The 26,785-nt window shown below is 39.7% G+C and overlaps 3 protein-coding genes and 1 pseudogene across 3 annotated transcripts; 2 read left to right on the forward strand and 2 right to left on the reverse strand.

Moving 5' to 3' along the window:
- Window positions 1-124: 124 nt before the first annotated feature.
- LOC130553089 (stonustoxin subunit beta-like) lies at window positions 125-2,712 on the forward strand. The gene has a single exon (XM_057331832.1). It carries the CDS (start codon window positions 125-127, stop codon window positions 761-763), a length of 639 nt encoding a protein of 212 aa, XP_057187815.1. The 3' UTR covers window positions 764-2,712.
- Window positions 2,713-6,859: 4,147 nt separating this feature from the next.
- On the reverse strand, window positions 6,860-10,807 carry LOC130552888 (protein NLRC3-like; annotated as a pseudogene).
- A 3,815-nt stretch (window positions 10,808-14,622) lies between these two features.
- On the forward strand, window positions 14,623-18,505 carry LOC130552924 (chymotrypsin-like protease CTRL-1). The gene is made up of 6 exons (XM_057331613.1): window positions 14,623-14,718; window positions 16,082-16,102; window positions 16,182-16,359; window positions 16,440-16,693; window positions 16,837-16,979; window positions 17,270-18,505. The coding sequence occupies exons 1-6, from the start codon at window positions 14,658-14,660 to the stop codon at window positions 17,594-17,596; spliced, it is 984 nt and encodes a 327-aa protein (XP_057187596.1). The 5' UTR covers window positions 14,623-14,657; the 3' UTR covers window positions 17,597-18,505.
- A 3,757-nt stretch (window positions 18,506-22,262) lies between these two features.
- trim35-1 (tripartite motif containing 35-1) lies at window positions 22,263-26,363 on the reverse strand. Its single transcript, XM_057331589.1, has 6 exons — window positions 24,906-26,363; window positions 24,041-24,136; window positions 23,693-23,914; window positions 23,556-23,578; window positions 23,358-23,476; window positions 22,263-23,273 (listed from the first exon to the last, which is right to left on the reverse strand). Exons 1-6 carry the CDS (start codon window positions 25,290-25,292, stop codon window positions 22,606-22,608), a joined length of 1,515 nt encoding a protein of 504 aa, XP_057187572.1. The 5' UTR covers window positions 25,293-26,363; the 3' UTR covers window positions 22,263-22,605.
- Window positions 26,364-26,785: the final 422 nt, after the last annotated feature.

Here is a 26,785-nt window from a genome sequence, read left to right on the forward strand (position 1 = left end):
CACACACACACACACACACACACACACACACACACACACACACACACACACACACACACACACGCACACACACACACACACACACACACACACACACTGTTAGCGACTGTTTTCATCAGGGCCGATGTCAAACATCAAATTCACTTTTGTTTCCTGTTTTTCTTTACATATTTGTGATGAGTTTTGTTGTATTGGTTTGATAGAAGACCTTCTTAAATCTCTGTTCTTGTGTTCAGATACCTGTGATCTTACACTGGATCCAAACACAGCACACACTCTTCTCGTTCTGTCTGAGGACAAGAAGGTCATGCGTGTGGAAGAACAGCAGTCGTATCCTGATCATCCAGACAGATTTGAGTGTTTTGAGCAAGTTTTATGTAGAGAGAGTCTGACCGGACGCTGTTACTGGGAGGCTGAATGGAGCGGACGGGGGGCTGGAATCTCAGTGGTTTATAAAGGAATCAGCAGGAAAGGTCTGAGTGAAGACTGCTGGTTTGGATACAATGTCAAGTCCTGGAATCTCTACTGCTCAAGCAGAAGTTACTCTGCCTGTCACAATCTGAAGCAGACAGATATACCTTCAACATCACCTCCATCTAATAGAGTAGGAGTGTTTGTGGACCGGCCGGCCGGCGCTCTGTCCTTCTACAGCGTCTCTGACACACACACACTCACACACTTACACACATTCAACACAACATTCACTCAACCGCTCTATGCTGGATTTGTGATTTATCCAGACTCACCTGTGATGTTGCTGTAGTAGAACAGCTCAATCCCCTTAGACACAGTTTACAGATACAGATACTTGTACAGTACGGATTCTATAGTATTCTATGAATACATATTTATTAAATTGATGATTATTGTTGGCAGACCGATGAAGATTAGGCACATTTTCAGGCCATTTTTTGGTTAAACCTTTTACAGATAATGCGAGAGGCTTGACAAAATAAGTTCTCGGTGTAGCCTATGTGAAAAAAAGAGAGGGCATGTTAGCATAGCTTAGCAATCGTTTTTGATGTCATACCCTATTGTATTTTACTAGTAGTATTATGTGTATAGCTGTTTATGTGACAAAACTAATTGGATTGAAAAGCAAAAAGTGATTAAATCTCTTAGATGGCACGTGACCTAATGTGCTCAGTATCACCAGCACTGAAGCAAAATGTCCTGAATCTGCACGAGTCAACAATCTTCATTCACATTTATGATGGGACTGTGTTTGAAGACACCATTCCCTGACCCAAACCTGTTACACTGCAGCTCTAGTCAGGACAGGATCATGAAATCACCTTTGGGCGACCTAAAGGGTGAACAGTCCAGCTAAAGCAAACACTCATCACCATAATGGTGACTAAATAAAATAAATTCACATTGAGCTCACATATTATTCACACTGTCTCATTGTGAGAATGGTGTGACATCACGTGTTGACTGGGTAAACCACTACACTTAGACTGAGCTTCATGAGATATCATTTTTGGAATACCATTTCTTTATTATTCTTAAATTAAAAACAACACAAACATGCTTAGGCCCACATGCATTTTATTTTTAATCACCATGGATAATAGGCAGGTAGGTATCCGTGTCATCTTTTACCTGCAATAAGAGTTGTTAGGTCAGTAAACAATATAGAAAGAGTTTCTAAATCTCCAGTTTTAGGTTTGTGTTCTTTATATTGTCAATGTATTGAAGTTTTTTTTTTTTTTTTTGCATTTATTAAACATTTAAAGAGTTTAAAACGTTTATACATGAATGTGCCTTGTGGGGAGAGAAATCAATAATTCACAATACATTAAAAGCAATACAATAGCACAACAAAATCATATTTTCCTCAAGTCTGTATTACGCTTTTCTGTGCAGACTCAGCAGATGTAAAAGATTTTCAGATGGTGTGGAATCCTGCAACTGCTACTGAGTTGATCCAATTTAAGAAACGTTATTGAACTGGACAGTACCCCAATTACTTTCCTCAGTATCCTATGCAGTGAACACTAATGGGTATAAAACACTTTATTTTGTGGGGAAAACACCATCTCATTGCAATTAACCACTAAAAAGAGAATTTATAAAAAACTGTACGATCAGCTATACAACTGCGTTAAAATGTAATAAATATCAATGAAAGTAATCTGTCTGTGCATCGTTTGAAATGTCAGGAAATCTTCAAGCAGCGGTAAAAACTATGGACGTAACTACGTCTTTTGAGGTAACATAACAACCAGCCAATAGCAGCGCTGCTGATCACTGGTTCTTCTATCGACACATACTGCCTTTTCAAATAGCGCGTGAGCGTGCAATGATCCCAGACAATTTCATCCAGATGTACTAATCATACACAACAGGTGCGTTTGTAGAACCGAATTATATAGATCGTGATTAGCGGGATTAGGTCATCTCGGATGTTTCATTTGATCTTGGATGTAGTAAGCGACGTACGAAGAACGGCCCCTGAAGTGAGGAAAGCTGTCAGTCATTCGCAATGTCCGTTATGTATATTTACAGTAGCGAAACTAATGAATTAAGCAACGGATTAGCGCTGACGTCACGCCTCGGTGTTTGACAAGGTTTGTGTAGGAGCGCCAGCGCGCGGACTGTGGCGGGATTACGGCTGTTTAAAATAACGGCATTAATTTGGTTAAGCGATACAAAACTGTAATGCGGCCAACAGACATGGAACTATTTCACAGCATTACATTTTTTTTCTAAAATAATAAATTGTCTTTACTAACAAGTATGTATGACATGATCTAGTCCTAAAATATGATAAATAAATTAAGCAAAAACAAATTGAATCATTCCACACAATTAAAAAATAACATTTTAATGACACATTGAATAATTCAGATTTATTCCTTTTAATTAGTAAATGGAGTACATGTTTTAAATGTTTATGATAGTTTATAAGAAAAATAAGAAAAAATACACAACTAAAGATCTTTATATTAGAGAACATTGCTCTCTAGATGGACACTGAAGAATCTAATTTAATGTAAATAAATTAATGAAATGTTTGTTTATTCTGACATTTACTCCCTGATTACACCTGGTGGTGGGATACTGTAAGATTTGACTGGAGTTTTAGTGCTTTAGTGTTGTTTAGTGACAATCGGGGGTCTCTTAATGAAGGACACATGTGATGGTGTCAGAAGGGTTTTTGTTACCTTCAAATGAAGGTCTCCACTACTGTGGGTTGCCATGGCAACAGTCAGTTGTACCATTATTATTGCTTCATTTGTACTTCTGACACTCAAGTAAAGGTATTAAAGCAACAACTGACAACTTTTCCCAGTTCTAAACTAGAGGACATTGAAAATAAATAACAATAATTTATAATACGGGTTCAATGCTCTTTGTTTTCTAAAGATAACAGTACACCAATCAAGAAATATGCGAGTGTGGATGTAAAGTGCTAAACAAATTTTCCATTCAATACCAAGCATGTATAAAAGTTGCATACAAACAAAATACCAAAAAGTGTGCGATATATAAAAATATGTGTTCTGTACTACATGCTCGTCGTGGTTTAGAAGAAATAAACGGTGTAAACTTGAGTTTGCACACTTTGAATTGAGCATACTAATACAAATTGGTAGAAATGATCTAGTGATTCTAGCGGCTAACGAAAGTTATTCACGTTATGGCACCGCTATGACCTCTATTACCAAGCTACTATTTTCACTGCTCAACTACAGCAACTAAAGCTTTTTGCATAACATTTTTTTTACTATTTTTAGTGTTTACTATATCTTTCAATGGAAATATAACAATGTATGATTTTTCCTTAAAAAAACAACACTTAAATATTTGTCTTCGCTGTGCCTACCAATGCCTTCCAGTCGTGACTATTACGTCATGTTCACTTGTAACAAAATCAATATCCCTTAGTAAAGGCTGAGTGACTGACTGGAATCATTTAAATTCCTTTACATAATGTTTTTTCCATAATACATGCCTCAATCTAAAACAACCGCGTGGAGGAACCCGGATAAATACCAAGTCCAGCATATAGCGGTTCAGTAAATGTTGTGTTGAATGTGTGTAAGTGTGTGAGTGTGTGCGTTTCAGAGACAGTGTAATAGGATAGAGTGCCGGCCGGCCAGTCCAGATACACCCCTACTCTATTAGATGGGAACGGGGCAGATATGTCCGTGCTTTTCTTATTGTGTATTGCAGAATAACTGCTGTTTGTGCAGTAAAGAGTCCAGGAGTTTTCATTGTACCCAAAATAACACTCGCTGCTGTCACCCTTTCTCTTTAACCCTTTATATACCACCGATACATCAACCACGCCGCTCCATTCAGCCTCCCAGTAACAGCGTCCGGTCAGATCCTCTTTACACAGAACGTTTCCGTAGTAATCAAATCTGTCTGGATGATCAGGGTAGGGCTGATGCTCTTTTACACGCGTCACCATTTGGTTTTCCTGGGACAGAGCGAGACGACAATCTGCGGTGTTTGAATCCAGAGTGAGATGACAGGAGTCTGTAGATGAGAAAACAACACAAACGTTCATGACACAGTGAACACGGTGAGTGAGGCTTGACGTGAAAACATGTCAAAGGACGGCAATCTTTCATTCCACTATACACATGTGAATGCAGCAGACTGGAAATGTAAACTCGCGCAAAAAACATTTTGCTGCACTCGGTGAGCATTAGCAGTACAGAGAATTGTCTAACTTGTTAAGAATTCATTTGTACATTTCTCCTACTGTGCTCATATGTTTATTAAAACTTACATTTTTTCAGTCCTGGTGCAAGTCTGCACGCTCCCCCATTATCCAACCTATAGACACATATTGATGCACAGATATGAGGAAATGTAGATGAAGACACAATGAAATGATGCCGCGTTCATGGTCACAAATACACTCACCTAAAGGATTATTAGGAACACCATACTAATACGGTGTTTGACCCCCTTTCGCCTTCAGAACTGCCTTAATTCTACGTGGCATTGATTCAACAAGGTGCTGAAAGCATTCTTTAGAAATGTTGGCCCATATTGATAGGATAGCATCTTGCAGTTGATGGAGATTTGTGGGATGCACATCCAGGGCACGAAGCTCCCGTTCCACCACATCCCAAAGATGTTCTATCGGGTTGAGATCTGGTGACTGTGGGGGCCATTCTAGTACAGTGAACTCATTGTCATGTTCAAGAAACCAATTTGAAATGATTCGAGCTTTGTGACATGGTGCATTATCCTGCTGGAAGTAGCCATTAGAGGATGGGTACATGGTGGTCATAAAGGGATGGACATGGTCAGAAACAATGCTCAGGTAGGCCGTGGCATTTAAACGATGCCCAATTGGCACTAAGGGGCCTAAAGTGTGCCAAGAAAACATCCCCCACACCATTACACCACCACCACCAGCCTGCACAGTGGTAACAAGGCATGATGGATCCATGTTCTCATTCTGTTTACGCCAAATTCTGACTCTACCATTTGAATGTCTCAACAGAAATCGAGACTCATCAGACCAGGCAACATTTTTCCAGTCTTCAACTGTCCAATTTTGGTGAGCTCGTGCAAATTGTAGCCTCTTTTTCCTATTTGTAGTGGAGATGAGTGGTACCCGGTGGGGTCTTCTGCTGTTGTAGCCCATCTGCCTCAAGGTTGTGCGTGTTGTGGCTTCACAAATGCTTTGCTGCATACCTCGGTTGTAACGAGTGGTTATTTCAGTCAAAGTTGCTCTTCTATCAGCTTGAATCAGTCGGCCCATTCTCCTCTGACCTCTAGCATCAACAAGGCATTTTCGCCCACAGGACTGCCGCATACTGGATGTTTTTCCCTTTTCACACCATTCTTTGTAAACCCTAGAAATGGTTGTGCGTGAAAATCCCAGTAACTGAGCAGATTGTGAAATACTCAGACCGGCCCGTCTGGCACCAACAACCATGCCACGCTCAAAATTGCTTAAATCACCTTTCTTTCCCATTCTGACATTCAGTTTGGAGTTCAGGAGATTGTCTTGACCAGGACCACACCCCTAAATGCATTGAAGCAACTGCCATGTGATTGGTTGATTAGATAATTGCATTAATGAGAAATTGAACAGGTGTTCCTAATAATCCTTTAGGTGAGTGTATAACAAGCATCTACGGGTGAGCTTCAAAAGCTGGTTGGAATGAAGAGACATTCACAAATTTCGCAAAGGGTGCAAATTAAAATTGTGTTGTTCCTTGATTTTACATACAACCTATACAACTGACATAACCAGGTTTGTAAATTGATGTGTGTTCTTCGAGGTAAAGTCATCATCATCATGCTTCATGAAACCGCCACATCCCAAAAAACGAACAGATCCATATGCATTAGGGTCATTCTGATTTGTTTTGATACCGTTTGGACAATCGCAAACTACAGCAAATCGTTGCGGCCCAAATTTGGGTCAGTTCTCTTTATTTGTTTGTTTGGCTGACATGCAGCATTCTTTGGCTGCTGTGGCCCAAACCTGTGCAAACAGGAGCGGACCACCCAAGTGCCATCATTCCATGCAGGTATGTGGGCCAGATGAGGGGGTATGGGGTAGTAAGGTGTGGGCCGATTGGGCACGCAAAATTTGCTATCTGGGATGCACTCAGGAAAACAACTCATTACAACCTCAGTTCTCTAGTTGACAGTTTATGTTTTGAGAGCATCAGAGATCAGCTTCACTCCTGAATCCTGAAGATCATTGTTACTCATCCAGCTCTTTTAGAGAATTTGAGGATTAAGAGCTGAAGCAGATGATCTCACAGATTGATCAGCAATATTACAGTCAGCAAGTCTGAAAAAGAATAAAACCATTTTAGAAAAACTTCACTTGTCACTTTCAGTCTCTTCACTGTCAACATGAAGGTGATACTCACAGAGCTCTTGTGCAGTTGTTGACAGCCGGTATGAGTCTTCTTCTGCCCTCCTGTGTTGTGTTGTATTTCTTCAGATCAAACTCATCCATCACCTCCTCTGACATCTGAAGCATGTAGGCTATTGCTGAACAGTGAGCGGCCGAGAGTTTCTTCTCTGAGTGTTTGTCTGATCTCACAAACTCCTCGATCTCTCTGTACAGAGTCTGATCTTTCACTTCAAACAGACACAAGAACAGATTGATGGATCTTTCAGCTGACAGACCATCATTACCCTTGATTTGATCTTTGATGTACTGTGTGGTTTTCTTGATGGTTTGTGAGGTGTCCACCGTGTGTGTCAGTAGATCCTGTAAGAGTCTCTGATTGGACTCCAGTGAGAGGCCCAGCAGAAACCTCAAGAAAAGATCCAGATGACCAGTTTCACTCTCAAGACCTTTATCTACTGCACCTTTAAGCAGATTATACAACGGTTGAAAATCTCCAAGCGCTGTGAGAGTCTGCATGTACAGCAGTGAAACCAGTAGAACGCGCGAGGAACTCCTGAAGACTGAGATGTATGAAGCTGTAGATCTTCCTCTGATGAATGACAGATTCCTCCTTAAAGATCTCAGTACAGATGCCAGAATACAGCGAGGCGTCAGTGATGTCTATCCCACACTCTCTCAGATCCTCCTCATAGAACATCACATTGCCCTTCATCAGCTGTTTGAAAGCCACTTCAGCCAGTTTCACAATCACTTCTCTGTTGATCTCTGGATCTCTCTCTGGATCATACTTCTCATTCTTCATCTTCATCTGGATCAGCAGGAAGTGGATGTACATTTCACTCAGAGTTTTGGGGATTTCTTCACTGTGATCTTGTGTCAGGATCTTCTGAAGCACAGTGGAGGAGATCCAACAGAAGACCGGTATGTGACACATGATGTGGAGGCTTCTCGCTCTTCTAATGTGGGATATGATTCTGCTGGCTTGATGCTCGTCGCTGATTCTCTTCCTGAAATATTCCTCCTTCTGAGCGTCGTCGAATCCCTGGATTTCTGTCACACGCGTGATGTATTTGGAGGGGATCTGATTGGCTGCTGCTGGTCTGGAGGTGATCCAGATGAGAGCGGAGGGAAGCAGATCTCCTTTCATGAGGTTTGACATCAACACGGCCACTGATGAAGCGTCCGTCACATCAGAAACTTTCTCACTGTGGTCTGAAAACATCCGTGTCATTCTGCTTTCATCCAGACCATCAAAGATGAACACAACTTTACACTCCTCATAAATCTGAGAGTCCACATCTTGAAGTTCAGGATGAAAGTCCAGCAGAAGTTTGTGAAGACTGTAGCGATGCTCTCGAATCAAGTTCAGCTCTCGAAACGGAAGCAGGAACATGAAATCTACGTCCTGATTGGCTGTTCCCTCGGCCCAATCCAGAATGAACTTGTGCACAGAGACTGTTTTTCCAATTCCAGCGATGCCTTTAGTAAGAACGCTCTTGATTTTGTGTCTTTGATGAGATTGAGGTGTGAAGATGTCATTGCAGTAGATTGGAGTGTCTTGTAAGTCTTGTGTTCTTCTGGGCTGTTTCTCCATGTGTAAAACCTCATGTTCTTCATTCACTCCTTCACTCTCTCCCTCTCTGATGTACAGCTGTGTGTAAATTCTCTTCAGGAGCGTTTGATTCTCTTGTGCTTTCATTCCCTCAAATAAACTCTCATACTTGTTCTTCATGATGCTTTTGTGTTTGTCTTTCACTCTCTGCAGAACATCTTCCACTGATTCATCATGACAATCCTGCTGCACGTCTTCAGTCTCCTCCAGCAGGTCTGATTCTGTCTTGTTCCACATCTTCTCACTGCTGAGAAAAGAGCAGCAAAAATTATAAATCACAATCATGAGAACAACCATCATGAATAATACACACAGTGATATGATGTGTCTAACTAGGGTTGTGGAATGCCCAGAAGCTGGGATCATCTTACTACATCTGTCAAGTTTGAGTCAAGACTGTGATAGACTGCATGCAAGTACTAACCGAGGATCAGAGTTCACTGCTCCATCACTGAATACAGACGACTGCCTCACGGATGGATCATACTGAACTGACACACAGCTGGGTTCTGGAGATGCCGCTCTAGGTCTCTTCAACCTGTTGAGATTAACCAAAGACAAACCGAAGAAGATTTTGTCTATTGAACTAAAACACTGGATAGTGTTGAACAGTGTTGTTTGAATCCATTGTAAGATGCTTTGGAATTAAGTGTCTATTAATAAATAAATAGCTTTCTTACTGTACCTGGGGTCAGAGTTCACTGCTCCATCCCTGAATTCTATGGGGTCCAACATTGACTGATTACTCTTCAATGACACACGGCTAGGCTCAGGAGATGATGTTCTGGATCTCTTCAACCTGTTGATGCTGAGAAAAGACAAATGTAAATGATTTTGTTAATGACTATGGTTCAATAATCTAATAGGGGAAAAAGTTAAATCAAAGTATTAAATGCATTAGGTGCAGTTTGCCGTGTGCTCTAATACCTGGGGTCAGAGGCACCATCACTGAATATAGGCGGCTGTCTCATGGACTGGTCACTCCTCACTGACACACAGCTCGGTTCTGGAGATGATACTCTGGGCATCTGGCTCTGATAAACCTCGACCTCCTCCTCTCTTACCCCATGACGACTCATTGTGGAGGGCTGGAGTTGATAACTCCTTACGCAGTCAAGAAGACCTTTATGTGAAAACACAAAAGTTTCTCAAAAATGTTCTCAAAAGTTAACAATAACGTTCTTGGAGTAACATAAAAAGAGCGTTTTATTAACATGCCATTCTAGAACGTTGGTATAAAACGTTATCATTACATTGTTACCCAGCTAGCACACGTAGGTCTGTAAGACGTCTGCTAAAGATCTGGAAAACATCTGCTGTGTAAAAACATCTGCTAAACATCTTAGAAAGAGCTGTTGTACATCCATTCTAAATCATACACATCTTACAGACGTCTTCTAGAGGTCTACATGACATCTGACATCTGATGTCTCAGAGATGTAGGGCAGACGAGCAAACAGCATCTGCCAGATGTCTTGCAGATGAAAATGCAGACGTCAAATAGATGTCTGCCAGATGTACGTGTGCTATCAGGGTATCTGCTGTGTAAAAGCATCTGATAAACATCTTAGAAAGAGCAGTTTTACATCCATTCTAAATCATAAACATCTTAAAGACGTCTTCTAGATGTCTATATAACATGTGATAGCAGACGTCTCCAAGACATACTGCAGATGAGCAAACTATTTATTGCAGATGTCTTGCAGATGTACTGTACTGCCAAATGTATCATAATGTATCATGTGTGCTATCAGGGTAGTGGAACGGTAAAAAAATAAACAGAAACAACGTTTTCATAACATTTTGAGTGTTAGAAAAACGTTCCTAGAACGTTTTGTTAGCCGAGTGGGAGCATATAAAATGTATACGTGATACATTTCGGTCTATATTCAATAGTCAGTTTAGTGTGAGTAAATGAAGATTTACATAATTTTTTTTATCGACGCTATGTTTCCACCGTTGTGGTTTCAGCAGACGCTTGAAAACCATATCAAACCATTTTAATGCCGTTTGAAACGCCGTGTAAATAAAGCGCACTACACCAATAACAGCATTTTATTTGATATATTAACGCAATAAAACCCAAGGACATATGAGCTTACCACATCAGGCAGATTTTAAACGCCCACTGTTTTAGTTTAAAGTCCCGTGATGGCGTCTCTCTGTTTCTTTCACTTTCGTTTCTGGTCATGTGGAGACTTGATCCCACCGGAAGAGAAACAGAATTAAGATGCCACCACTGATGAAACTATTGCTTTAAACTGTACATAAACCGACACGACAGTTACGTATCGTCTGTCAAACTTTGGACGCGAGTGAAACTCAAAACATCAATCCAGTAGTCACGCAAATCCGGTGTGACGTCAGTCAGTGTTCTGCGTAAACATCTCCCTCTAGCGGTTTATACTGTAACAACTGTCTGATTACAGTTGATGTCAATGTTGATCTTTTCAAACAAACACTCACACGATTATTATACAGCATCGTTGTGTATATTGTGTTTTATATATTCTGTCTGTATTGACATGTTATTGGTGGATTTTTCGACCTCAGTAGACAACCTGAATCACAAATATGGATGGTGGAAAAGCACTGAGAAAAAAGACGCACACCATGACTTTTAAGGAGCTGTGCTGCACGGCAGAAACAGTATGTTGTTTCATTAGCATCATCTCAGATCTCTAAAGAACCTCTAACAAGCAGCCCTCAAGCTGTCACGTGACCATAAATCTGACTCCAGCAACACGTGCATTTGAGTATTTCTCTGCGGTTCTTAGTAACCTGGAGGACAGACGTCTCCGCTTTTTCTTTGATCAGATTCAGAGAAGTTCATCATCCTTTCGTACAGATGCCTGGACATTAGCCAACCAGGAACAACTCTGAAGGACATGATTCTTGCTCTTCAATGACATACTGCATTTACAAACACAAAATCAGAATATTTATCGCTGACCTGGTCAATCTATTTATGTACATGTGTTAGCTTGAGCAACCTCTGCTGTCAAGTGCAAGAATCCCACCTGAAAGAAGGATTCTCATTTATCAGTTTCATTCAGCAAAAATGCAGTTCCACATATGACTATTTTCTACTAGCTGTCATGTTCCTAATACTATAATTGATAATGATGACAGACAGACAGGTGATCAAGTCGTCCAGGCTAGAAATGTCACTAGTTTAGTCAGTTACAGTTGAACACAACACAACAAAGACAAAAACACTAACGGTATTCTTAAACGTTAGGATGTGATGTTCTTTTCGTTTTTTAAATTGATTTATTATTTTTTGTGTCCATTTTTTAATTTAAAATTTTTTTTTTTTTAATTATTTTATTTATCATTTCCTTTTATTTTTACATTTATTTATTTATATGTTTATTTATTTTTATATTTATTTATTATCGCATGTATTTATTTCCACTTTTATTTATTTATTCTTGAATTTATTCTTACTTTTCTGTGTCTTGTATGATAATTAGATGGGTTGGTCTTGCCTACTATTGGTTCAGCGTAGATTGAAGCGTTTGATCGATTACTCTTGACTTGTTTTGGACTAACGTCACGTCACTCACTGATCGTTTGCTTCGTGTATAACGTTAAGTAACTATGGCGGGCGCACAATTAGCTAGAGAGTTACAGCATTTAGCCAATGAAGTCGATAACCATGCATCAAATGACTATGTGTCATTCAGATTAGATGCATTTATTGAGGATTTATTACAGATTGACGGAGAGATAAATGACAAAGTTCTTCAAAATCTGTGCGAGTCAGGGGGTGCTAAGGTGGTGACCAAGTTCCGGTTACAGGTCCTCTGCCAAAGAGGTGCATGAACGACCTCAGCAGATTCGTCGATTCTGAAAGCACAAGACGACTTGATATTAAGATGTCTAATAAACACAGACTTTCTTGTTACATGATTTTGACATTCTTGTTAAGATTGCAAATTATTGGTATGATCGCCCGTAACGGCTGAAGCGAGGTGAAAAAATAAATAAAGCGATTTGACACGGGATTCGTACCCATACAATAAAGCGAGGCAGCGTGTCACTACGGTAACAATCACACTAAGCTATTTCGCAATGCTAGCTGCTGCGGATCTTTGCAATAATATCAAGATGTCACACAACAATATGCAGCTGGATGAATCAAGGGAATATGCCCGTCTTAACTTGTGACCTCTGTGTTATTTATCTCTTATGGAATGTAGTTTACGAGTACCGTTTAGTAACCACGTCTTTTTAGAAGGAATGGTTTCCATTTGATGGCCCCTGTAGTGAAAGAACGATGCTCATTACTACCGTGTTAACTTGTGACTTAAGTTCACTATGTCTCAATTCATTTACATTATGTTACATCATGTTACATTAAATCTTTACGCTTTTTCTAACCGAAAGGCTGCTTATAACTATCACTTTGACAAAGCGTTAGCTTGCGACTTCGGTTTACAAGCTCATCTGTGTAGTTAAACCTTATTACATTTTGTGCTTTATGATTTTCACCAGTTGAACTGTAACGCCACCATAGCATAGCACCCTCTGACTCGCACAGACTTTGAATGTGCTGCAAAGAGGCTAACAACCGAGGGAGAACTTTGTCATTTATCTCGCCGTCAATCTGTAATAAATCATCAATAAGTGCATCTAATCTGAATGACACATAGTCATTTGATGCATGGTTATCGACTTCATTGGCTAAATGCTGTAACTCTCTAGCTAATTGTGCGCCCGCCATAGTTACTTAACGTTATACACGAAGCAAACGATCAGTGAGTGACGTGACGTTAGTCCAAAACAAGTCAAGAGTAATCGATCAAACGCTTCAATCTACGCTGAACCAATAGTAGGCAAGACCAACCCATCTAATTATCATACAAGACACAGAAAAGTAAGAATAAATTCAAGAATAAATAAATAAAAGTGGAAATAAATACATGCGATAATAAATAAATATAAAAATAAATAAACGTATAAATAAATAAATGTAAAAATAAAAGGAAATGATAAATAAAATAATCTAAAAATAAAAAATAATAATAATTAAAAATAATTAAAAAATGGACACAAAAAATAATATCAATAAGATCAATAATAGATCAATAAGATCAATAATAGATAAAACGAATTATTTTCTTTTATCAAACCATTCATTCCTTTATTTATTTTCATATTATTACATTTATTCGTTTACATATTTATTTATTTATACATTTATTTATTTATAATTTTTGCAGGTTTAGTCCTCCATATGCTAGCGCTATGTAGCCGCCACAAACGGGTTTACACATAATAACTTATAGAAATGTCTTACCCTGCATATTATTATATAGTGTTCATTGTATTAGTGTTCAGAAGGAGAGATATTTAGGTTATATATTTGTACTGGGCATATTTGCATTGGTGTTATGCTAACATTGTCAGCTATGGTTATTGATCATTTGTAGATCGTAATTATTTCTATTGTTTCTTTGTAGAACACACAAACATTTAAATCATATTGGAGACATGCATAAATTGGATTGTTAATAAACGCCTCAAAGACTTCCTTCCTTCACTCTTGATTCTCTGACCGGAATCTGGTTCATACTTGGCCGCCTCAACCAGTTAAATTCTGAAAGTAACAAAGTTTGCTGCATCACAATAATAAATAAAAATATTATACATTCACACATAAATTTCTTTCATACGTTTAGTAAGTTCACCAGAACATAATAATTATGAACTTAACGCAAAACAACCAAAATCATCAGATCATGTTTTCTCGTGATGACCATAACTGGCCATAACAATATGAACTACAGCCCTCAGAAAGAAACAAGCATTATTAAATCAAGAGTCAAACTGCCCAATTAAAACAAACACTGATCACCATAGTGGTCTGGGTCCCATGTGTCTTTGCTGACTGGGATGTTACGAGTAATAATTTAAAATATTATTTGATGTACAAAATATATCTTACAAGTGCAATATAAATAAAAGTGTACAACATTTACTTTTACAAATGACCCCAGGTGATGTTGGCTTTACAAATGAAACTTGTTTTATTATAAAGTGAGTAACATCAGCTCTAAGTTTGAAGACAATCATTGCTGGTCTCAAAACAAACGAAAAGGGGTTGAACTCAGAAATGGGGAGGTGTCAGAATCCCTCTTTAAAAAGCCTGCAATGCTGTAGTTCAAGTCATCCGTCATCCGTCAGAACATGAGAATGAGGTCTAACACAGTTGTGTGTGTTGCTCTGGCTGTACTTCTATATCTAACAGGTAGGCAGACGCGAACTATATCTCTCCCTCTCTCTCTCCCCCCTCCCCCTCTCTTTCTCTCTCTCTCTCTCCCCCCTCCCCCTCTCTCTCTCTCTCTCTCCTCTTCCCCCTCCCCTGTCTCCCGATGAAGCACTGGTTCTCGCTTCTCACTCCTCGCCCCTTCTTTGCTCTCTGTCTACCGTCTTCCTCTCTCGCGCGGCTGCCGGCCCCTCTGGGTGTCCCGTGTCTCATATCTCATGCTTCATTCTTCGGTCCCCTCCAACTTCGCCTCCACTCCCTCTCTCCCCTCGGCTCTGCGTCCTCCCTCTTCTCTCCTCCTGCTTCCCTCTCTCTCTCCTTCTCTCACCCCTCTCTCCTCTCTCTCTCTCACTCTTCTCGTTCGCTCCCTCTCTCTCATTCTCATCTCTTCTCTCTCCTCTACTCCTTCTCTCTCCCCTCTCCCTCATAGTTCTCATCTTCTCATCTCTCGCCATGTCTGGACGATCTCTCAGTGTCTCACTCCTCTCCGCTCGCTCCAGCCCAGTGGTCCTGTTCCATCGGTCATTTCCTCTGCTTCGCTTCCAAGTCACTCTTCTCTAACGTCTCGTCGTTTTGTCTCATGTTTTGCCTCCCGTGTTCAGTCGCGTTCTCTCTCTCGTTCCTCGCTTCTGTTCTCTCCCTCCCTCTTGCTCTTACTACCGCCTCCTGGCTCCCCATATCTCTCTCTTCCCTCCCTCTCTCTCCCTCCCCTTCTCTCTCTCTCCTCCTCTCCCCTCCTCCTCTTCTCTCTCTCTTCTCCCCCTCCTCTCTCTCCTCCGCTCTCTTTTCTCCCTCCTCTCTCCCTCCCTCCCTCCCTCCTCCTCCGTCTCTCCTCCCGCTTCCCTCTGTCCTCTTCCTCCCTCTCACCTCTTCTCTTCCTCTCTCTCGCCACCTCTCTCCCTCTCCTCCTCCTCCTCCCTCCTCGTCCTCCCTCCCTCCCTCCCTCCCACTCTCTGTCTCTCTCTCCATTGTCTGTTGGTCAGTGGACCCCAGACTTCACTGCCATAGACAGCAATCGCTTCAATCACTAATTCTTATATTTTCAGCCAAATTCTAATTAGGATTTCTATAGGACATTGACGCTTGATGGCATAGAAGGCCCTGCGTGCTTTATCTCTCAGTTCATTCACTGTAGGATTCAAGTTTCCTGTGGATGTGATTTTTAAACCCAGGAAATTGTCTCTCCCAGCCTAACCCAAAGTGCCACGGGTTAAGTTATATAACCAGTAGCAGATGTAAGGGGCTTTTTGGTCCTTGCCGTGTTTTGACTGAGCTGCATAACCCATCGTCAATACACTGTCATGCAACATTAACTTTATTTTGTATTTGTTTTCTCCTAATATAGGATCTTTTGGTCAGCAAGATGGTACGTAACTCCATGAGATATTCCACACAGTTTTGCACACTTTATTCAAAGCTTTTCACATATTCTTTTCTCTCATCAGTGTGCGGCCAAACCTCACTTAACACCAGGATTACTGGTGGAGGGGATGCGACTGAAGGGTTTTGGCCCTGGCACATAAGCATTTACAGAATCAGGTATAATGCCATTTTATGTGGTGGGAGTCTCATCAATAAAGACTGGGTTTTGACTTCAGCAGGTTGCTCTATTGATATAAATAAGTAAGTGATTCCAAGCAAAATGAAATTTAAGTGTCAAATCATCATACTGTACGTGGATTAAAACTGACTTGTATTTATAGCTCCGGCAGTTCAGACATTATAATCTCTTTGGGTCGTGTGAAGCAGTCTGGCCCAAACCCACATGAGGTTAATAGAACAGTGAGTCGTGTCATCACACATCCTGACACTTATGACAATAACATAGCACTGCTCCGGCTCTCCTCTTCTGTGGATTTCACTGCTTATATTAAACCAGTCTGTCTGGCTGCTGCTGGTAGTGAATTTGATCAAGGACTTCCAAGTTGGGTCACAGGATGGGGTTTCACTAGTTCAGGTAAGTGAACATTGCCTCAAAATGTCACGTATCCACAAGTGTACAGCTGTCACAACAATTACAATATTTCAAACAGTGTTATATGATGTTTGTACTGAATTATATTGTCTCTCTTTGTCATGCTATACATTTTTCTACTCTAGATGATGAGCCAGACACATTACAAGAAACTGAGATTCCAATCGTCAGCAACTATAATTGCAATATTGCCTATCATGATTTTTTCAGTATCACAGACAACATGATGTGTGCTGGACTGTCAGATGGAGGGAAAGGCTCGTGTTATGTGAGTTATCAATCAGTCATCTTTTATAATCACACTACAGCTCATGAGTAACCTGTAGTTTACCATGTTGCTCTAAACCAGAACATTTAAACTGAACAGAACTTTTACATTTAAAATGATAATGTTCAGATTCAAAATCTCAGATCTAAATTAGGATTCAATTACAAACACACTGCAGCACCAAACCAAAAACTATTTGTCTGTCATTAGACTGATTTAATGTTGCTGTCTAGAACAGATGTTAAGAGTTGAATTGTAAAGGTGTGAATGGAATCTGTTTGCCATTGCAGTTTGATAATGGAGGACCACTGGTCACTAAGCAGGGCTCTAGGTGGATTCAGTCTGGAATTGTATTTCAGGAGTGTGACATCAGTTTTCCTAGTGTGTTCACCAGACTGTCTAAATATCAAGACTGGATCAACACTCAGATAGTCAACAACCAACCTGGATTTATTACATTCCCCTATTATCATGATAACACTCTTGATCCTACTAGCTCTATTCCTGATATTCCTGATATACCTGACATCTTCAGTGGAAGCTCACCTGATCTTCACTTATTTCCCTTTTACCTCACATTCGCCATCATCTCTCTCATCTTCTGTCCATGTTTTTAAAGGAGTATATTTGGTTGTGGTTATTCAACAAAGATTTACATTACATTTATCCATTTGGCAGACGCTTTTATCCAAAGCATCTTACAAGTAGGAGAGCATATAACATTTTATCAACATGTTAATTAGTACTGCTAGTTGACCAGGTCATGTTGCTAGACGGATTAAAGCTGAAGTAAGCAAGGGTCAGGGAGAAAATGAACAACATGAAAAACATTTTTTTATAGACAGGAAACATAGACCGAGCTTGACAGTCATTGGTTACTCAGATAGATGTGGAACAGGTATTGTGATGGATGCTGCAGCTCGGCTGGAGGCTGGCAGGTCATTTCACCAGAGGAACTGAATGAGTAAAGGTTTTTGCAAGCAATTTGGTGCCTCGTTGTGATGGAACAAACAGGCGTCGCTCAATTGCAGAGAGAAGATGACGGGATGAGATGTCGACCTGCAGCAGGGAGTTAAGGTCAAAGGCAGATTTTACTGTTACTGTCCTGAAGGACAATGCCAATGATTTGAATCTAATGAAGGCGGCAACTGGCAGCCAATTTCTATTTTCTTAAAAAACTAAAACTTGTGGTTAAGTAGCAAATATGTGTTGCTTTGGATAAAAGCATCTGCCAAATACATTAGAAGATAAATGGTAAAAACTCTTTTATAGACAGAAATAAATCGTTTTTATACTGAACTTTTAATAATAAAGTTCAAACATTTGTGTATTTCACAATATATTGTCATTTGATTTGGGAAATTCTTCTCTATCTTTCATCTTCTCTTTGGTTAAGAACAGATCATTTGAGAGACTCGCTCAACTTCAGGATCTGCATTTCTGTACTGAGATCTCAAAACAATCAGTCTATGTTGAAATGCCATCTAATATATTTCATGTTTTAGTTTAAGATGTAAAAAATTTACTGTTGTAATTACTTATAATAAATAAACTTAGTTGGATATGAGAATGCTTTTGGCCATGTTGTGAATCTTGCATTTGAGATGATATTGCATTATACATTGTGCCGAAACGCACCTTTGCTTAACATGACAACTACAAAATAAAATAAGAATAAAACATGAAGAAAAAAACCCACTATGGAGAACATTGTGAAGTAGGCACAGGCCCCCATGACTTTTTCTATCACTTATTTCTTAAAAACCTGCTGTGTGCAAGAAGTATGCAACACAATGCACTGTACAAACATCCCTTGCTTAAACCACTATTCCTACAGTGCAGAAATACTGGGGAAGTTAAACAGTATATATTTAAAAATATATTCAACTTAACATAACTTTATTAACATGGGTGCATGCACTGTATGGAAATAATGAAAGCAAAGAGATTTGCATTCATTCTACATTACACAATGATAACAATCAATAATTACATCTTTTCAAGAATTTACAATTACAATATTTCAAGAAACAACAAAGTTGGTTCACTTTTTGCATCAGCCATATTTACTGCCAACTTTTTAAGTAATGTCCTAAACTAGAGGTAGTAAATTAAATGTTAATTTCATTTCTCAAAGTACAGAACACAAATGTTTTTCTAAGCAACAATGCAATTTTACAGACTTGACAGAGGTTTTCCCGAGACATTTTCCTCTAAAGTCTGAGACCTGACTGGCTGGGGATATACAGTAGTCTTACCTCCCTCAAACTCATCATCTCTTTGCTGCTTCCAGTTCCTTGCTTTTCACAAACAAATTCTGACGTCCATCCACAGGGGCTGATAATGATCGAGTCAAAATTACATGATCGGTATTATTTAGAAACTTACACCTCAGCCGCGTGTCGTCAACCTTGCGCGCCTGCATGCTGCAGTTGTCAATACTATCCGACTGCAATACCGGAGGCCGCAATTCCAGGACCGCACTTCTAGGGCCCTATTTTTTGCGCCACCTACCGAATCGGAGTTCGGAGAACCTCAGTCCCCAAGGACCCTCATTTTTGAGGACCGAAAAAAGTTCATAAGACAGTATTTCCACCCAATTATAACTACTTAGAGTTTTTTAAAGGTTTATTGCACCCAAATACTACTTTATTTCTTGCAATTAAACCTTATTGCTAACAGCTTAATGTTGAGTAATTATTCTGACTGACTAGCATAATATAATAACACATCAAGTAAAATAAACAATAAATTATGGTATAGCCTTTTCAGTCACTAGATTAAACTTTAAATCCTTGAAATCACTTCATATAGACTACAAAGTACATGACCAAATCTAGCACGCAGTATTTTAACAGTCAATTATTATGATGTCAAATGTAATCCCAGATAGCAAATATTTGCGGACCAAATCCGGCCCACACCTTACTCCCCATACCCCCTCATCTGGCCCACATACCGCGTGGAATGATGGCACTTGTGTGGACCGCTCCTGTTTGCCAGGTTTGGGCCACAAGCAAGCCAAAGCAATGCCGCATGTCAGCCAAAAACAAAACAAATAAAGCAAAACTGACCCAAATATAATCAACATTTCATTTCAATTCTGGCCCAGATTTATCCTAAAACCAACACCTTTCTGTGCTCCTGTTTGACAGAATTTGTATTGAGTTTCATTATTATTATAGTGATGATTTATGGGAATAAATCAGCCGAGGGGCGCTGACCGAGCTTCAGTATGTGACGATTTGGGAGTGAACACACAGACGTGCGCGGACATGGATGCGAAAGTACGGCACGAGTTTATGTTTTCGGACCGGTTAAGCCGAGCTGACTCTACTAGGGTGACCATATGTGGCATCTTTCCCGGACACTGATTTCTTGTGCGTCCTCCGGAGGTCGCGTTTGTCCACCGCATACGTGGACATCGAGGTTTCTCACTTTTTAGTTAAAAAAACATTATAAAATTAACATTTATTTCTCTTAAGGTGCATAATCATTGTAGTTTCATTCGTACCTTGAAATATAACAATTGATTTTTTGAAAGAAAACCTGAAATAATAAAATTCGATGACGTATGCAGTGGACAAACGCGACCTCAGTAGGGTGCACCCGAAATCCTGGCCAGGAAAACGCCCGGTACGCCAGATGGCCAGTCCGCCCTTGACTGTGAGACTACTTGAATTGCTATTGCGCCACTTACAATTCACAACAAGGTTTGTTGTCATCCTTCATCTTCTTGTTGTAGCAGCACACACACTACACAACGCAGACAAAGTGTGCTAACAAAAAGACTTTGGTCAAGGATAAACAGCGAAAACACCTCCCACATCGTGAACACTTCTAATTTGATGGTGGATGGCAAATGAGTTGTTGGTGCGTTTACGCCATCACTGGAATGGAGCGTGAAACATTGAAGTGTTTTCTATATTCTGTTATACAGACTTGTTGCTTTAGGGTGGTCTTCGACTTCTTCGTTGGAATCAAATACAGCGGCACGGCGGGCACGCGGAAACTTAACATCTCATTGGATCTTGATTGTCACGTGACTAAATAAATATTACGTGACGTTTAATTGTGACAAATCGGACATATATCTAACACTACAAAAGATGTGATAGACTATGTGTGACAACAGGTAAATTCAGAATCCTTCACAATGAAGGAATTTTCTAATTCATATTTCTAATTTATATAATTAGTTATTTTCCTGAGCATACGAGTAACAATTAAGAGAAATCCAGGTAATCGTTCAATTTGTTAGATTGAAATGGAGCAGTTACAGTACACTATTTAGAGAAGAAAAAATATAAATGTTGCATTTATTTTTCTTGCAGCATTTTAAGCAATTTAGTGTAATGATTTTTTATTAATCTTCACCATGTACTCTACATACTGGTTCTTTTCACTCTGGATCACACTTTTCCACACTGTAAAAAAATTCCCTGTTAAATTACAGTAAACAACTGGCAGCTATATTTGCCAGCACATAGCTGTAATTTTACAGCATACCTACTGTAATCTGCAACAACAGTTTATTACTGTAAAAGACATTATAATTTGCACAATATAATACTGTTATTTTACTTTTACATTTATGCATTTGGCAGACGCTTAAAAGCGACTTACATTGCATTATCCTACACATTTATACATAGGTATGTGCAATCCCCTGGGATCGAACCCACAACCTTGCATTGTTTTTTTTTTTTTTTTTTAAGATGTATTTTTTGGCGTTTTGCCTTTTTTTTATTTGACAGAGAGAGACTGTTTTCAGAGAAGACAGAAAGCAAAGTGGATGAGAGAGAGGGGGTAGGGTCGGGAAAGGACCACGAGCCAGGACTCGAGTCGCCCAGGACGCACCGGCGCCACATGTCGGAGCACGAACCACTCGACTACCTGGCTCCGACACAACCTTGCATTGTTAACGCAATGCTCTTACCACTGAGCTACAGGAAAGCTTTTAGTGTTCCTGCTGTGATTTCCATTAATTGTTTATTACTAATAAACAATTAATGGAAATCACAGGAGGAACACTAAAATAACAGTATTATATTGTGCAAATTATAATAAATCATTAATTAATAATTAGTCTTTTACAGTAATAAGCTGTTGTTGCAGATTACAGTAGGTATGCTGTAAAATTACAGCTATGTGCTGGCAAATATAGCTGCCAGTTGTTTACTGTAATTTAACAGGGAATTTTTTTACAGTGCAGTGTCCATGTCAGCAGCAAAAAGACCTGTTGTTAGTCATCGCTGTCCTTCAAAAACCTTTAAAAACATATTTTGATATTTTGGAATTTTATTTTTTGTTGTGCGTCATTATTATTAGTCACCCACTATGTTTTACAAAAATCTAACCATTCAAATGCTTGGCAACTTCGACAACACATTTTAAAGAATACGGTGTTTTATCTGTTTCCTGAAAAACAAAACAATCAGCAGCTAAATATAACGCCGATGTCCAAAATCAATGTAAGAGTAATGTTAACAGTAACAGATTACAACACAGACTTTTACATGAAGATGGAAAACAAAGTTACTCAACCCATTACTGCAATAATTCTTCTAGCATCCCAACACCAAGCAACAACAATTTATTTGTATTTATTGATAAATATCTAACTTCATAAATAACTAACTGACTCATTTGCTCTGTCAGACATTGTATTTCCAGTGTCAAAATCGCCATAATAATACAAAAAACAAACCATAACAAAACCAAAACCAAATAAAAAGCAGACTCTATATCTCTGAATGAAGGAAAGTTTCTGCTCAGTCTGTTCATGGGTCAATGTTACGTCAGCTGGGACGACACGCAGTGGACCGGCGCGCTCTCCTGGGATCACAAACGGTAAGAGTCTCCTCCCTAAAGGCACTCTAGACATTTCGGCAAAACGGCAATCGGTCTTGGCGTCAAAAAAGGTGACTTTCCTCCAGCGTCGAAACCACAGGTCATAATAATCCTCCACCTTCACTCGCACCGCTTTAGGATTCGCCTTCATCTTAAACATTATCTGAGAGGTCAGTAAATGGTACAGGTCTCCATCACGTTTGAGACCGTAGACAAGGCTCAAAGGTTCAAGACACACGCCGACGGTCCAGTGCCGACTGTTTCCCACCTCAACAGTGAATGTGTGGACTCCGTCACCGTATCCCACATTTCCCAACACCATGCAGTTCCTGTACAGTGGATTGGTATTGTCCCGCTGATGGACACACGAGGTCACAGACGTCAGATCATCTGATACAGAGAAACACGGTGGAGCTGTGTTTGGGTTCAGGGCCAAGGGGTCTAGAAAAACCAGAAGAAAGATTCCTGTTTCACTTAAGAGATTGTGTTTACAGTAAGCGGTATAAAAAAAGATGGAGTACTTACAGTAAGGGCAGACGTCTTTCATGTTCTTCCACACTTTATACTTCAGGTTTCCCAGATGTTTAGGAACGTCGATTAAAGATTCAGAACACAGCATTGGTTCTAGGAGCGCACACTCAATTCTAAGCACACACATGCAGAGTAACTTAAGACTGTTCTCGGGTCGGCTTCTATATATTTGCTGTGAGAGATTAAAAGTACCTGCTCATCATGCTGGTGTAGTTCTGTAAAAACACAAAACAAGATAGCTAGATAACTAGATAAGAGAGACTAACATAGTAAACAAACACAACGTAAAACACCACTGCAACTGTGAAGTTTGTGTATTCACCCCTAACCTGCAGGAAGTCGATGTCATCCTCCTTTATTTCCTCTTCCACCTCTCTGATCATGTCTGATAGTGACCGTATTCTTCCCTGTATTATACTATTTATTCTTCCTCTCTTATCTTTCTCTTCTCTATTCAGCACTGCTATCCTGCCCTCCTCCTCTTTTTTAAGGAACTGATGGAGCTTCTTGAACTCTTCCTTCAGCATCTTCTCGGTCTGCAGAGTCTGAAACTGGGTGAAAGAGTTATGCAATGTGTCAAGCAGTGATGTCAAAGCTCAAGTCTAATGTGAATTTGTCTATTCGGTTACTTCAGTCCTCTGCTGAAATCTCACAAATGTTTCTGTTAGATTTGTCACCTGAATGTATCGAGAGACTTCGGCATCTTGTGTTGTGCCATTCTTTAATGACGACATGGTCTTCTCAGCTGAGCAAAGGGCTGCTTTAAGCTTCTCCTTTAAAGAGATTCCAACAGTACACCAATGTCTATGTGTTACACAATATGTCTGACACATATATTTGGGCAACTAAATGTGCATAATTTGTATGTTCTCAAAAAAAACATGATTTGAGTTTAAATTAGGATTTAATACACCATCATTGTGTATTACGCAAAAAGATATTAAGTAAGAAAGGTGCTGTTTTGCTCAATCCTAGATAGCACAGGTACATCTGTAAGATGTCTGCTGTGTAAAACATCTGATATGTCTTAGAAAAGGCATTTTGACATCTATTCTAAATCATAAACATCTTACAGACATCTAACAGCCAGGGGCGTAGCCAGAACTTTTTTTAGAGGTGGCCAGGTAACACCCAGTGATTTTATTAGGGTGACCAAAAAATCCTTACAGACAGAAATTCTTTAACTTCTACTGTAATTTACACCAATTCTTCATTACACATAGTTTGCTGGTCAAAAACATACCGAAAGAGCCGTGGCCACCCATGGCCACCATGTAGCCACGCCCCTGCTACCAGCGGACGTCTCAGAGATGTATTGCAGATGAGCAAACACTCAAAAATACGTCTTGCAGATGTAAATGCAGACATCAAATAGACGTCTCCCAGATGTGTTTGTGCGCTTTTAGGGATGTTGCAAATGTTACCTGCGTATACTGCAAGTTTTTTTTACTTTGAAAGAACTTTTAGAGAAAGTTCTGCGAACGTTGCCTGTAGCATAACATATGCTAATGAACAGGAAATGTATACGTCATACATTCTCACCTTGCGCTGTCTTACGGATTGCTGCAGTGTCTGCGTTTTGTGATATCTGTGAGCACCTTTCTTACACTGTGAACATATGGGCATTTCGTCTATTTTACAGAAGAGCTGAAGTTTCTCTCCGTGTATGTGACACTTCGGTTCGTCATCCCTCTGTTTCTCGGACCTGCGCTCTTTCAGGTACGTCTCGCAGGCGTTGCGCAGGCCCAGGTTGGAGAGCGGCTCCTGCGGAGAGAGTTGTCGACACACCGGGCAACTTCTGGATCCGCTCGCCGTCCAATGATCGTTGATGCACTGACGACAGAAACTGTGTCCACAACTCAGTAACACGGGCTCACGGAACACATCCGTGCACACGGGACACGACAGGTCATCTTCAAGAAGAGACATTTCAAAAGAGACTCGGTGACGAAATAAAAGTAACTAGAAATAGAGAGTACTTTTACAAAGAGCAAACAACGATTAAAAAAAGAAGAATAGATCGCGACGACATTAAATTCCAGTGGTTTCTGTACCACGATGTACAATGGATATTTCTGGAGGTGTGGCAAAACAAAAACGCCTTTTAAAAAACAGGTCACCGATCATGCGCAGACATACATTTTGCATTTCAAAGTCAACAACTGTCAGACACTACTTTCTCACACACATGCACGTGTAAATGGCCTCCGTTACACACGCACAGTCGCACATTTTCTTCTCCCTCTGTCAAGTCTACCTTGGTAACAGAGTTGACGGTAACAGGATCGAATATTTCAAGCAACCAAAGCGCACCCCAATTTCTATCCACTCTCTGTTTTTATTACGTGTTTACAGGAAATTCTTTGTAGGAATAAGATTGGTTAAGAGATTTATAGGGACGTTTTTACATACCTGTACAGTAGAGGGCGCTATTGCCCACTAATCTTATTCGATTTCTTTAAACAGCTGTCTCCAACATGTAAATATAAGATAGAGAATTTCAAAGGGGGGCGGGTTCCACTTGAAAATGCTATCAAAATTTCATACATACATTATGTGGGATTTTCTGCGTCTATGGTTAACAAATAACTGCAAGCAAATATTCTGTAATAATAGTAGGACCTAATTGCAGAAATTAAAAGGTGTTTCTGTGACTTTCACACACATATTTTTAAAGCTACTAATATACCATATATTAAAATAGGCTAAATTATACATTATTTTTTTCAATACATTTGACTTTGTCTCGCAGGATTATGTGAGGGTTTCGGTTGTTTTGTTACGTTTTTTTCTCTATAACGCAGTTTCTGTAACTTAAATTCTGGAGCAAAACAAAGTATTCGTTGGATTTGAAACTATGATTGTTGTTAATGTTATCATTTGCTAATGGTACACTGAATAAAAAAAATGATAATAATAGTGAAGTGAACATTTAAGTGAAAACGTTTAAGTGTGCATTATTTATACAATACAAAATTTACAGAAGCTGTTAAAATGTTTTATACTTTCTTGTGTATATGCTCCGCTGTAAAGTAAGTAATAGAAATGACGAATTGTTCGTTGTGAGTTTGAAAAATATTTTAAGTTATAATTGGCTCATGAAAAAATATATATTTGGTGACACGCATGTGCGTTTCGGTGGTTGGGCCTGTGGGGGTGGGGTTTGGGGAAGTGGTGATGTGCCGACTCCAAGCACCCACTGGTGAAAAAAGAAATCGGCGCCTATGGATGTAAAACAGCCGTTGCATTATGAAATGGAACTGGCAGCAGACTGACAGTTGAAGGGGAGGAGTTAACGGCTGCTCCGCCCAAGCCGTCTAACATACGTCATTTAAGATGGATGGTCATTACAGGAAGAAGGTGCATTTTCAGATTTTAACTAAAGATTATGAGCGCACACGAATTTTAAAAAGAGAATGATC

The sequence above is a fragment of the Triplophysa rosa genome, linkage group LG4, assembly GCF_024868665.1.
Source record: "Triplophysa rosa linkage group LG4, Trosa_1v2, whole genome shotgun sequence".
Taxonomy (NCBI): domain Eukaryota; kingdom Metazoa; phylum Chordata; class Actinopteri; order Cypriniformes; family Nemacheilidae; genus Triplophysa; species Triplophysa rosa.

What these genes read in the sequence shown, in the direction of transcription:
- LOC130553089 (XM_057331832.1), top strand. Translation starts at nt 125, where the DNA reads ATGTCAAACATCAAATTCACTTTTGTTTCCTGTTTTTCTTTACATATT.
- LOC130552924 (XM_057331613.1), top strand. Translation starts at nt 14,658, where the DNA reads ATGAGAATGAGGTCTAACACAGTTGTGTGTGTTGCTCTGGCTGTACTT. An exon ending in ATCTTTTGGTCAGCAAGATG is followed by an intron (nt 16,103 to 16,181) that starts GTACGTAACTCC and finishes TTCTCTCATCAG; the next exon opens with TGTGCGGCCAAACCTCACTT. An exon ending in GAGGGAAAGGCTCGTGTTAT is followed by an intron (nt 16,980 to 17,269) that starts GTGAGTTATCAA and finishes TTGCCATTGCAG; the next exon opens with TTTGATAATGGAGGACCACT.
- trim35-1 (XM_057331589.1), bottom strand. Translation starts at nt 25,292, where the DNA reads ATGTCTCTTCTTGAAGATGACCTGTCGTGTCCCGTGTGCACGGATGTG. An exon ending in AAGTCTCTCGATACATTCAG is followed by an intron (nt 23,915 to 24,040) that starts GTGACAAATCTA and finishes TCTTTCACCCAG; the next exon opens with TTTCAGACTCTGCAGACCGA. An exon ending in GAAAGACGTCTGCCCTTACT is followed by an intron (nt 23,274 to 23,357) that starts GTAAGTACTCCA and finishes TGGTTTTTCTAG; the next exon opens with ACCCCTTGGCCCTGAACCCA.